The sequence below is a fragment of the Melozone crissalis genome, unplaced genomic scaffold (assembly GCF_028551555.1).
Source record: "Melozone crissalis strain CALT ecotype California unplaced genomic scaffold, PUWL_Pcris_2 ptg000036l_1, whole genome shotgun sequence".
Classification (NCBI taxonomy): Eukaryota; Metazoa; Chordata; class Aves; order Passeriformes; family Passerellidae; genus Melozone; species Melozone crissalis.
In genome coordinates this window covers 18,186,014-18,198,806 of record NW_026535814.1, presented here as the reverse complement: position 1 = coordinate 18,198,806, position 12,793 = coordinate 18,186,014, and the positions used below count along the sequence as shown (strand labels likewise).

General features: G+C 40.6%; 1 protein-coding gene across 1 annotated transcript in view; it reads right to left on the bottom strand.

Moving 5' to 3' along the window:
- Positions 1 to 10,427: 10,427 nt before the first annotated feature.
- The window catches only part of PIK3C3 (phosphatidylinositol 3-kinase catalytic subunit type 3), a 66,545-nt gene continuing 64,179 nt past the window's right edge, over positions 10,428 to 12,793 (bottom strand). Inside the window, exon 25 of the mRNA XM_054283386.1 lies at positions 10,428 to 11,158. Within this exon, the coding sequence (XP_054139361.1) occupies positions 11,144 to 11,158 (15 nt within the window). The 3' untranslated portion in view covers positions 10,428 to 11,143. The remainder of the gene's footprint in view (positions 11,159 to 12,793) is intronic.

The window sequence follows — 12,793 nt, the reverse complement described above, 5'->3', positions numbered from 1 at the left end:
TGAGAGATTTACAGGAGTCCAGGAAGGAGACTGGGTAATGAATCAGCAGAATTAGAGGATTGACATGGGGGAGGAGGGAAGCAACTCGGGGCAAACCATTTGGGGAGAATTGGGGTACATAGCTCAAACCATTACAAAAATGGAACAAAGGTAATAAAAACACAATACAACAGTGTGTGACTATAGAGTCAAACAAATTAAAGCCTGGATGCACACCTAATCCACACTCACAGTGAATTCCACTGCTCAGAGTCTGTGTGCCCACGCTGTGACCTCCTTTGGACATGGAAATGGCCCAATGCGCCTCTCTGCTGGCAACTAGAAGGATCTGATTCTTAAAATTCTCAAAACCTCTCATGGCTGAGACATCCAGTTAGGAATGCCCTCTGTTTGGTTCTGGCAAGGAACATGCCAGTACTGGCAGGAAAGCAGAACTGTCACATGTGCCATGGTGCCGGGTTTGTTCTGCCTGACCAGCTCCCGACAACGACAGCACAGGTGCGCTGCCCCCAGAAAGCTGTCCAATCTGGAGCGCAGCTGCAGGGTACGGCAGCTCTATGGCACAGGTGGACTTCAAACTGCGCTGAGGGACAAGGATCAGGGAGAGGTCTTCTGTATGGTTTCCAAAGAAGTTTATTCCTGGAGGTTCAGTGACAGAAAGGACAAACTCAAGAGCATACATTGGCTTATAAGAGGGAGGAGGTCCCAGGAGAGGATACAACCTTTGATCAATTGGGAGAAACTCGGGGTAGAACACAAGGCAGGGAACACAATGTTTAAACCAATAGGGGACTGCAGGGGAAGAGAATAAATAGTGGAGTTTCGAAGGATACAAAATTGATAGGGAAGTTTCTAGAGAAAGGGGCAGGCTTGGGGAGGGATTGACATCCAATAGGAGGAGGAACAGGGAACAGAGGGACAGATCTTTGAGGAGATGGACAGCTAGGGCAAAACAACAACACAGAGGGGAAAGGAACAATCCATAATAAAATATTCTATAACAGTACAAAATAGGAAAGATTATAAAACTGCTAGAAACTCATTACGATCAAAAAACACACTGCCACATCTCCCCTTTCTTCGTTTAAAAAAGAGAGAGATGTTTGAGGATGCAAATAAGTGTTTAGGGTTAACAGCAATTATAGAATTAACAATTTTGAAAAGATACAGAACAAAATCTTTTATCTGTAAAAGAAATATTTTCAAAGTATTTTAGGTTAATAAAATTAAATAAACAACTGACACAAAATAATTTGGAATACATTACAATTTAACTCAACATTTACAGGGGAACTAAGGTAGTGGTAAAGAAAACAGATTCAATGCACTAGTATAACTTTAACTGAAGTGGTCCTCACTGAACACCAATGCCCACGCACATCCATATCAATACAATTGAAATTAAACAGTTAAACTCAACAAATCTATCCAAAAATAATACACAAAGGTATCAAAACAACTTATAATTAAAACCCAGTAGCTTTAAAGGGCCTAAGATAATTAAATAAACACATTATTGATATAAACTCATTTAAACCTAAAATAATCTGGACAACAAGGAAGAAATTTGAAAAAGGTTTCGAGCAACTCAGATAACTTTACAGTCACTTTTAGTTCCTCTTGGAACATGGTGGTGATGGTGACTGCTGAACTTGCCAAAAGAGCTGACAGTAACTAAGGAGTCTGTTTCCCAAGATGTCTTCTTGCCAGCAGCTTTCACATGTTTGGTGATGATGAAAAATTATCTGAGTCCCTAGCAGGGAAGAGGATGAAGACAGGACAGGGGAGCACACAAAATGATAGTCTCCGACAAGAAGTCTCCACTTCCATCCCTCTCAGTAGAGACATAACCTAAGGTGGAATGGTTGTGACCCCTGGGGGTAGAGCTTTTGGGGGGAGAGATGGAGTTGGAAGGAAGGGGTTGGGAAATGCAGGGAGAGAAAGGTTCTGGGAAGGAGAAGCCCAAGGGAAGGGCCAAGCCATGTGGCCACCGCCATCTTGTGCTCCTTGGGAACCATTTCAGGGAATGGGAGGACAAACTGCTTTGGAAGTTATTTTGGGAGTTATTAACTGGGAATGAGAGAGTGGGTTGAGGGATTAGGGAAGGATACCTGACAGTGTGGCCATCACCGTCAGGGCAAAGGTACTGAGGGGACTGGGGGAAGCCAGGGAGATGGTAGCAGCCCTGTGTCTGCTGTGGAGGGGCTGATCCCCCCAATCCACCCAGTGTAGGAGAAAAGGATTTAGGGCTGGGGGATTGGGAAAGAGGGGTCTGGGTGCAACTGGGGAAACCAATGTGACTATTTCTCCACCCTCCCTCATGCTTGGGTCAGCTAAATATGGATAACTTTAACCGAAGCTTTCTAATTTAACTTAAACCCTTCCTTAAATAAGTGAACTAAAATCCCAAATGTGCCCCTACCCAAACAGAAATCTACAGACGGGCAACACAAATCTACAAGTAAATAAGAAAATGGAGAAGCTGCCACTTGATAAATTTCTCTAACATCCCCTTAAAAACTTTAACTTTTCCCTCCCCACCAAGGGTACCCACAACTGGGAAAAAATCGCCCTCTGCTGTACCAACAGATCAGCACTCAGCCTGCCAGAAACAGCAACAATCCACCCTCCCCTGCAGTAAAGCGAAAAACAAAGATAAAAAAGGGTCTCAAGAGCTGATGGCAGCAAGCCGCTCGCACTGTGCACAGTGCATCCCGTCCCCTGGGAGCGTGGCTGCCTCTGGGAGATTCCCCTAGCTGGGTCCGTCGCAAAGCCCCCAGGGGAACTCCCCTGACCATCAGCCTCAGGAACAAAAACTTGCAGGAAAAGTCCCCTACCCAGGAAGCGATCCTCTAGGGTGCAAGAGGGTTGCCGCTTCCCCCCTTGGAGTACTACCAACCAAAAGGTGGAGTAATCTCCCAGATGCACTGATGCACCAGGGCTTCATGTTTCCGACTTGGGTCATCCAGCACCGGTTCCAGCCTCTTCGAGGGTCTCAGAGCAAAGAGGCCCCTCATTGGTGCCTCAGCTGACACAGTCCACCGCAGTTCCTGAAGCCAGAGTCTTTGCCACCCCATGGACGGGCGCCAAATGCCACAGTGCCGGTTTTTTCTGCCCGACCAGCTCCTGGCACCAACAGCACACGTGGGCTGTCCCCAGAAAGCTGTCCAATCTGGAGTGCAGCTGCAGGGTACAGCAGCTCTGCAGCACAGTTAGACTGCAGACTGCGCCAAGGGTAGGGACAAGGATCAGGGAGAGGCCTTCTGTGTGGTTTCCAAAGAAGTTTATTCCTGGAGGTTCAGTGACAGAAAGGACAAACTCAAGAGCATACATCAGCTTATAAGGGGGAGGAGGTCCCAGGAGAGGATACAACCTTTGACCAATTGGGAGAAACTCGGGGTAGAACACAAGGCAGGGAACACAATGTTTAAACCAATAGGGGACTGCAGGGGAAGAGAATAACTTAAACAAATAGTGGAGTTTCGAAGGATACAAAATTGATAGGGAAGTTTCTAGAGAAAGGGGCAGGCTTGGGGAGGGATTGACATCCAATAGGAGGAGGAACAGGGAACAGAGGGACAGATCTTTGAGGAGATGGACAGCTAGGGCAAAACAACAACACAGAGGGGAAAGGAACAATCCATACTAAAATATTCTATAACAGTACAAAATAGGAAAGATTATAAAACTGACTGCTAGAAATGCATTACGATCAAAAAACACACTGCCACAACATGTATTTCGGCTTCATACAAATACCTCCATCAACTGCCCAGCATGATCCATAGAAATCTATTCAGCATTGTCAGAGGAATTTAGTAACTTCAGAATCAGCCCATGCTAAAGCAATCATATGGGCATGATCCAGTTTGGCTAAAATTAAGCACACAGTGCCATTTGAAATGGCCTGAGGTGGCCAAGACTGCCATGGCAGGGTGACAAAGACAACATGGAAAACACTGGTATATCCATACGCCCCATAGAGCAATACCTAGAGTCCAGGAAGGATAGTGCTTAAATGCAGGACCTATCTTGAACAAATCTCCTTTAGAAATCCTAATCCATGATCCAAATAAAAAGCTAAGGATGGTGATCCTTACCTGCTAGTCCGGCAAGGCAAATGGGAAGAAGAAATTTTTGGGCAGCTGTGTAGTGTAGTGTAGTGTCACTTCACTTCCAAGTGTAGTGAAGAATTGAACAGGATCCTGTAGATACTGAAATATACAGGATCACAACATGCATGCAGCTGGTAGCTTTAATCTAGTATAATTAAAATAGGGGTAATTGCCCCAAATCTTTCTCAGTATGGTAGCAACTGCAATAGCCCCAGATTCCTCCTCAATGCTCTTGCATTGCAGTATTTTGTGCAACTGAATTCAAGCATTCAGTGACTGCATCTTCAGACAGAGCCTAAATTGAAGACTGACACGGCAGTCACAAAACTCAGGAGAGCTGGTAACCTGACCCCCACAGCTGTGCCAGCCTTTGCCCCAGTGCCAATCTCAGCACTGAAAAATGGTAATGGATACAGGAGAACTCAGTATGAGCAACAAAACCAACAACCTTTATGACTGAGCAGAAGGCTCAGCACTAAAACTCTTGAGGAACATTAGTAGGTGCATGACCAGGGACATAAACATGGACAACCAAATAATGAAATAGTGGAAAACCATATGGTAAGCAAACCTTTTGTATACACACATAATAGAGATGGTAAGACTGAGCTGTAAGCATCCTGATTTATGCTGATTTCCAAGTTTTAAATGAGTTGTTCTTGCTCATTTATATGTCTGACACTGTAAACAAGAAAATAATCCTTGGGACTCGTAATTCTCAGTTGTTCTTGTACAGCCCCATTTGCATTCCATGTGCTGATAAATGAGAAAAAAATCGTACAGCTATTAGCTATCCTTCTGGCTGTATCTCGTCACTGAATGAAATAATTTATCTGTTACAACATATTAAATCAGGATCAGGTACACACTGAACTGGACAACACAGATGCAGGAAACATGGACACTGATAAAAATGTGTGCCTGACACAATGTGTCTTGAGGTTATTGCTTGCTTAAGCTGAAAAACTGCTGTATTTCAGTCAGTTTTACCTGTGTATGTACGTAAGTGTAGGATTAATTAATTAATGAAAGCACAGAAACATTAATGTTACATATTTTTACCAGAGCCCTTCAAGACAGAAGGGTGGAGAGAACTGCCAGAACACTGTTTGACAGGAACAGAGGCTCGAGCAAATACATTTCTTCAGGCACCTTTGATCTTTAAGGTATGGAACAAACAAAAGCCAATGAACCAAGTCTGAACACAAAGTGCAATCAAAACACACAGCTATTTGGCAAGTTCTAATGGCACTTCTCAGGTCCACCTCAAATTAAAGCCCCAAGCTGTGGTACTGTTTGTGTGAGACAAGTTAAGAATTGGTTCTGCACCACTGAGTTTACAGAGCTGGGAGGGAAATGCAAGTTCAAGAAGCGAAAAATCTTCAAGGCCAATGAACAACATGCCATGATTGTGGCACAGAGCCTCTCAGTTCTCATTTCAAAAGAAGCATTTGTCAAGTTAGAAGCAGAACGGGAGCTGAGACCTGTCACCTCCTCGTTTGGAGTAAGATGTCACAGAGCACCTTGTTACTTGGCATGCTGCAACTTGGAAAAGATAAATGCAATATGGCCCAATATCTTTGAAAATGTACCACTACAGGTTTTAGTAAATTTTGTGGATTAACTATGCAAAACATCTCTAAACAATATAAACACATTTTTTTGTCCCATATTCGGGATTTCTACAAGCACAGGTCTTACAGGTCTCCACAGCCAGGTCTCTGCCATGTACTTTGCTTTTAAGATAACCTCATTCACTGTCCCAAGGTTTGCAGCTGTGTTTTCCCTTGGAAAAAGAGAACCTGACCAGAGACCTCACCTGAATAATTCCTTTAAAGAAAAAGCTTCTTGCCATGCCAGCGGATATCCTCATCCTTGAGGTTGGTGAATGACTTAAACAACCATCACTGCACCACTGTCTCCCCTTCACTGCCCTGGGGTCAGCAATCTCAGCATCTGTCACTGCAGGATCAGGGATGTTATCTACATAAGAATGGCTCCCAGCAGAGACAGACAAAGAGAGAAAAATTCCAAGTTTAAGCTGAAATGGAAGCTGCCCACTTCAGGGAATAGACACTGCCACTAGACCAGCTGTGCTTTCATCAGAAATCTCTTACTTTTATGTCAATTAATGAAAATACAGCATTAGAAAAATGTCAGGACAGCTGAATGCACTAAGTACAACTGACATCATCAGATAAGGGAAAAAAAAAACCCAAAAACTAATCCAGTATTTACTGGAAAAGCAAAAGAGGTTTGTGCCTGCCCTGAGGACACAGGAGAAGATGCTACACCATCAGGAAGATGCACAGCCATCTCTCTATACATGCACCAGATATGGAACTTAGGTTACTCCCGAAGTTCAAAGAGAAGAAGTTTGCAGATGCTTTGTTAAAAGCAGATTCCACCAAATTACTTCCTATCTTCTCAGCTAGAAAACTGTTTATACATGTCTGTACAAGAAACTAAACTTTAAAAATAAACAAAACCAAAACCCAAAACTTTTTTTTTTTTAAATAACGAGTTTTTCAGTCTGTAATCAGTGAGAGATGTTAAATTAGATATGAGAGAGAAAACCCTTTGGTTACAATTACCTTTTTATTCTGATGCCCAGTGAAAGAGGACACACCAAAAAAAGGCAAATTATCTTCCAACTTAATAGATGAAGTAGAGACAAAGCAATTTGTCACTTTGGGATGTGTATCTTTATGATTTACCTGTTACATAATCCAATTAATATCTAAACACAGAGCAAGAGAAAGTGGAATTATCTGAATGTAACTGTGAGGACAACAAGCTGGACCAAAGTGAATTGCCTGACCATGGAAGAAAGGATTCCAGAGCTACCCACAGTGGTTCAGCCACACCTTCACATCACTTTTTCTACACTGCAGGTTATGAACACTGAGCTTTGTAAATTGCCACCTTCTGAGCCCTCACCACTGAAGAGGACACTCTTCTGTCAAGGGAAGGAATTCCAAATGGTTTCTTGCACAGCTTCTAATTGCAGAGGTGTTTTATCTGGAATTTAGGTTCCTCCCCAGGGTATAGCTTAATTCCCTTTGGAAAGGACTGTCTCACACACAGCTGAAGTGATTAATGCCTGTGTGTAGATGAGCTATGGATTCTTCCCCAAGCAGTGTTCTCGCTGTTTCAGGCAGGTGAACCACTTCACTGTTAATACTCAGGAAGCAACAGGGGTTGGGCATTTTATCCTCCAAAATGAAATTTCTTTCACCCTTGAAGGGTCCAATCTAAATGACAGAAGGGCAGGAGGGCACCAATATCACACTTCGAGTAGCCTCACTATTACAAAGAATCATCACATCAGCTGAAGAGGTTGCAAAAATCTATTTTAACACAATCTACCTGCAATCTGTTTTCGATGACTCCCTTAAGACTCCTAAAATGTAGGCGCTTCAGATACTTCATAATAACCACAGTATTTCACCATCTGCTGATGATACCAGGTCTTGTGAGTTAAACTTCTCCTGACTACAAACGGCAGGCCATTTAGACTCCCTCTCTTTCTGCTATCCCCACTCTGCAAGGGGGTGTTATAATTCCCATTCACTGTTCTTTCTTCCCTCTTCCAAAGTCATTATTCCTATAAAGCCTTGCAAAAGCTTTTATTTTAAATTGCACAAGAACAACAATACCAGGTAACTGTCTGTAAGAACAGGGATGTTTCTTGCCAAAAGTAGAGGTCTTTTGTATTAAAAGCACAGAGCACATTCACATCTTTCTCAATCCTCTACCCTGCCTTCCCCAAAAATCCTACTTTGGAAATTATTGCTTCTTTACCCTCAAAAGAAAAGCCAAGTGTGGCACTTTCTGCTCCTGATGCACTGGCAGATGAAAACAACTAAGGACAGTCTACAGTAGGGAAGGAAAAATGAAATTATTTTATTTGCTTCTCCCACCGTCAATCCCAAAGAATCCCAATAGATTCTGTGAGAAAAAAAGATCAGTACGAGACCAAGATGAATGCTGAAAGGCAAATAAAGCACCCACAAGTGTAATTTTATTGCACTTTTTATCTCAAGTTATATAAAATACAACTGCTGGTCAAAATAAGTCCATGGCAAAATTACTGTTTTATTTCTTTTGCTCTGTAATGCTTCCTGGAGGGACTTAAGAGGGTGACTTTTGACAAGTTACTCTGTGGCACACCTGGTACAGCCTGGTTTCCATGCTCCAGGACACAGGATGGAGCTCACTGCCTCACTCCATGCAGAGCTGTGTGCTGTGTGTGTGTCTACCCCATTTGTGCACTCACACAAATATAAGTGCAGGGTAAAACTCCTGTCTGACATTCACATTGGTACCTTCACCTGACTGGGCTTCTACCTTTGTGAAATATACAAAGGATTTCACCTTTAAGAATTGTACTCCTCAAGACAGAATTTTATGTAGTTATTCAAGGGATTCAGAATTTATTAGAGACAACAGGCACATCATACACTTATGGTGTTATACAGTGATATTAACCCATGAAAGATAACCTGTTATACTCTAGTAAGTAAAAAATTTTAGTAACATACAAAAAAAAAAATCTTTCATTTAAAGCAAAGTAACTTATTTCCCCTCAGCAAACCAGCTTGTTTGGTTTTCTTCTTTTCAACTGTCTGTTTTATTTTAAATAAATTATTCCACATGAGGTGCTAAGAGCCATCAGATTTTACAAAACATAGTCAGAACTTTATGTAAGACTGACTCTTATTGAAAAACATCAATAGGTTTATTAAAAAAATGAACCTATTGATGTTTTTCAATTTTCAACAATACTTGGTATTTAGAAGATGAGGCTTAAAGTATAAATGTACTTGCATCTAGTATGTTGTAGCAGCCTCAGTGCTGTCCTGTTCTTTGTTCTATAAGGGTTCCTAAGAGCTAGGGACAGAAGAGGCATATCAGCCTAAAAAATGCCACTAGCTGGATGAGAGACATATCCAGTTGGTTTGTCAGTGCTCACTGTTTCACAAATTCTTTGGAAAATACACTGAAAATATATGCAGAGTCACTCCACATGCATAAACACAGATGGACACACTGGTTCGACTATTTCCCACTGATTCAGGCAAGCTTTTCTGCTTCTGTGCCTGATATTCTCCATTTAAAAAGTGGACAGTGAAGTCTGGCTCTTCCTAAGCCTTTCCTACTGTAATCACATTCCACTTGGGTTCACATGCTAATATTTATAACTTAAGAGTACAGTTTTAATAGGCTGTTGCATAGTCCAGCATAAGAACAGGATTATTCTAAAACACAAGACATAGTGAACAACCATGCATTTATAAATTTAACAGTTTATAAACATCTCTGCAAAGTAAAAATGTGTTCTAGGATGGAGCTGATGTTGTCTTTTTGGTTTTAATAAGGAGACAACCTTGGCCTGTCTGGTCAACTGGTACACACTGGGTCATGCCCATATCCTTCATAATTAGACTTGAGCAGGAAGAACAGGACATTTTCTTCAAAAGAAATAGATGAAAAATCCTACAATATGTACAGTTGAAAGGGCTGGGGTCAGAGACAAGAATTCAAGTCAAATGAAGTGTGGCTGCTTCATAAAGATCAGAAGTTATCTGAGCACACAGGATGCAGATTAGAAACGCATTAAAAGAATGAAAAAGACCTTTTTTTTTTGCAGAATTCTCTCTGAACATCTGAGAAGTCCAGGCTCTCAGAATTATACCTGGAAGGTGCCACAAAGCACATGAGAAACAGAGGCAGATGAGGAATATGTAAGTCTGACAGAAAAAAAAACAAACCACAAGAAAATGATCACTACTACTTCTCCAAAGAAGAGTGATTTAAGTTAAGAGGGGCTAAAGAGATGGTGGATCCTCTGTGGCAGTGTGTGTTCCTAGACAACATGAGCACCAAGCAACTAGGGCAATGCAGTTCTTAAGTCATACATACAGGATAAAAAAGGGACAACAGTGCAAAACAAAATTGATTCACAAATACCAGTCAGATTCACATTCAAATAGGTCCCTCTTATATTTATAATTGGGAAGGATTTCTTCATTACTTAAAATGTTATTTAAAAAAATACAGGACTATTAGAGCACCCTTTGAAGAGAGCCACACATTTATGAAGAGCTAATTACATTATTGATCATACAAACCAGATTCATTATGAACTCAACATGTGGCACAAAAGTAATTTCATGAGTGGTGTTATTCCAGCATCAAGTAAACTGAGAAGTGAAAATCCTTGCAAAAAGACAGTAGTTACAAAAATAATCCTCTAGTGTGCTATGTCTCAGCAAGTGAGATTAAAAAGACAAAACAGAACACCTCAAGACTGCAACAACAAAGATTTTTATTAGAGTGAAGAATATATAATCACTGTACAGAAAACATTTAGAGTTCAAGCGTGAAATACTGAACTGCTCACTGTGCATTCCCATTGCTGAGCCCGTTAGCAATCATTTAATTGGCTGCCTACAGCTGGGGTAACTTATCAGTACTTAAAAACACTTTGTAAGCAGGCAAAAAATGACTGTCCATTCTAAATGGTAACATTGCCTATGGCAGGAAATAAAGGATCCTATGAATTACATTTAAAACTTATTCAGGGAACAGAGTGGGTGGGGAGGGACAGGAGAGGATTACCATAGTTTTGTGAGGGGTTTTTCTGCACCAAGAAACTGTAGCCTCCCTGCTTTGGCTTTGTATCTACTTCTGTTTTTAAATAAGAAAATATTAACACGTACAAGAATTCACCATTAAATCCAACCTCTTCCAGTTATCTTTGGCTTGAGAGGAAGTTGCTTACTTCAACCTTTGAGGCTCCCAAGGATGGTACAAACAATGATATTCCTTTAAAAAAATGGTTGGTTTTATACCTTTAATGAACAGAGATTTAAAAAGCTTCTCTACCTTCTGAGTTGTCAGTTCTTCACACTATTAAATCTGCAGCTTTTGCCTTCCAAAACTGTTTGGTTAAGTCCACAAGGGCTTGAGAAAAGTCTCTGTTTTGTGAATTTGCTTGTTTCCACCATGAGCAGGCAAAAAGCTTATTTTCTCCAATACTGAAGGAAAAGAAAAGAAAAAAAACACAACAGCACAGAGATTACACAATCTGCTTTACTCTCAAAGAGCAAATGCTATGCACAAATTGAACTCTCTGTTTAAAAACATGGTGAAATGTGTAAGGGTAGATGACTTTCACAACCTTTTAAGGGAAAAAGCAGAAGCTAACTCTATATACCCCTTTGACAAATTATTTTATCCAATATATACAGTCCTGCTGTGCATTCCCTATCTTATTTTGACATCCAGTAGAAGAAAAACAGAAGCCCTGTGCTGAGGTGCTGCATTCTCTGATGCAGAAGCACTGGGGTTACTGCCAGGAAATACTCTAAATCCATGGAACTTCTACAGCTGAAACTGAGTTTGCTCCTAAGCAGATATCAGCCAAGCATTAATAAACCCCCAAAACTGTACAGTTACAGTTTAGGTGAGACACCCTGTATCCCACAAGCTTTAACTTTTCTAATCACTGCTTACCATTTCAGCCCTGAATACAACTGACTTGATTTGTAAATTTACAAGGGAAATAAAATATGAAACTACACACTTCAACTGTAGATTGTTTCCTTCTCTACAGAAATAAATAATGCTGTTAAAATGAAAATGACTCTCCAGGGAGAAATGGCTATCCAGTCTTCATTAGTGTCAACTAAAATTAGTATGCACCTTTTCCTCCTCTTAAGAACTACTGTACAACACAATTAGCTTATTCTAAATGCTGAATTTATTTACTTTTGAGACAACTTTTTTTTATAACCATTAAGGAGACAGGCAATGCAGGAAAAGGTCTGTAAAATATCTGATAAAATAACAGATTAGAGACACATTAGAAATTAAACTAAAGGCTTCATAACACAGCTGTAAACTGAACACAATTTAGAATATTGTTATAAAAGAAGAATACTGAGCTGATTCCAAAACATCCAGACTGCTTTATCCAAGAGCTTTACTTAATGCAGAGTGACATACAGAACACTGAAAACACCATGGTTACTATAATAACCAGCCTTGTTAAAAAGCTCTTAAGTGCTGCAGTAGATTGCGCAGATTCCTCACAGACCTATTCTGAAGGCAGTAAAAGAATAAATATCTACTGATAAACAAAAAATGTGTTGAACAGCATTTGAAATTAAATACTGTGTGGCATTAGGCCAAATCTGCTGTTTACACTTGTGACTTGTGTTGTAACACCTGCGTGGCGTTGGGGTTTTTTCCAGAAAACTTATAATGCTATGAAGAACAAGGCCACTGGCAATTCCATGCAGAATTACAGATGAAGGAAGGGAAAGCTTCAATTGGCCATTGAGTAAGATGATCCCTTTACAGCAAATTCACAACCCATTAACTGTTCATTTGTTTAACGATTTGCAGACTCCATGAAGACTACAGCAGCAAATTCTTAAGACTGTCTCGGACAAAAAGATAATGATTTTGACTGATGAAGTAATAAATATTGCTAAGAAGCCTCCCATTTCACCCATAATATAGAGAATTGACATTAATTAGATTTACTTTTCATTGGATTCTTTTTAAGTATTAAAAAAAATACATTAATAAACCACAGATTCTTAAGACTTGTCAACTGCTGATTAATCTTTGTCTATTGTTTTTGCATCCTCCTCACACTTGCAATC